Source organism: Eimeria mitis, genomic scaffold (genome assembly GCF_000499745.2).
Source record: "Eimeria mitis Houghton genomic scaffold, Emh_scaff1795, whole genome shotgun sequence".
Taxonomy (NCBI): Eukaryota; Apicomplexa; class Conoidasida; order Eucoccidiorida; family Eimeriidae; genus Eimeria; species Eimeria mitis.
The window spans coordinates 4,829-5,603 of NW_013570114.1; the positions used below are offsets into that span (position 1 = coordinate 4,829).

Consider the following 775-nt stretch of genomic DNA (forward strand, 5'->3'; position numbering starts at 1 on the left):
TAGCAGGAGCAGTAACTGTAGTAGTAGTAGTAGCTGCAGCAGCAGCAGCAGCAGCAGCAGCAGCAGCAGCAGCAGCAACGATAGCGGCAGCGATATATGCAGTAGAACTTGCTGCAGCAGCAGCAATTGCAGCAGCAGCAGCAGCAGCTCTTGCTGCTGCTCTGATGATGCCAGTAGCAGCAGCAGCAGCAGCAGCAGCAGCAGCAGCAGCAGTGTTTGCTGCTGCTCTGATGATGATTGTAGCAGCAGTAGCAGCAGCTGCTGCTGCTGCAGCAGTAACAGCAGCAGCAGTGGGGACCGAAACAGCCTGCAGCAGCAGCAGCAGCAGCAGAAGCAGCAGCAGCTGAAACTCCTGCAGCAGCAGCTGCTGCAGCAGCAGCAGCATGCAACAGCAGCAACCCTTGAAGCTGTTGCTGCTCGGCTGCTGGAGGAACTGCAGCAAGGGGGTGTACAGACGAGGGAGACAGCAGCAGCAGCAGCAGCAGCAGCAACAGCAGCAGCAGAAACAACAGCAGCAGCAGCAGGAGCAGGAGCAGCACCAGCAGCAGCAGCAGCAGCTGCTGCTGCTGCTGCTCCAGGAAGCGAGGCTGCTCTGCTGCAGCAATGGCATTTGCTGCTGTCTGCAGCGCAGCAGCAGCAGCAGCTGCTGCTGCGGGGGCCCCTGCTTGGGGGTTCTCTTATAGGGGAGTGGCAAGACGAGCTGCTGCTGCAGCTGCAGCAGCTGCAGCAGCAGCAGCAGCAGCAGCAGCAGCAGCAGCAGCAGCAGCAGCAGCAG

The 775-nt window shown here is 60.3% G+C and overlaps 1 protein-coding gene across 1 annotated transcript in view; it reads left to right on the top strand.

Annotated features, from left to right (window-relative positions):
* EMH_0043650 (uncharacterized protein) overlaps positions 1-775 on the top strand; it is a gene marked incomplete at both ends in the record, with an annotated part of 6,465 nt that overhangs the window by 1,184 nt on the left and 4,506 nt on the right. The window contains 1 exon segment of the mRNA XM_013495866.1: positions 1-671. Within this exon segment, the coding sequence (XP_013351320.1) occupies positions 1-671 (671 nt within the window).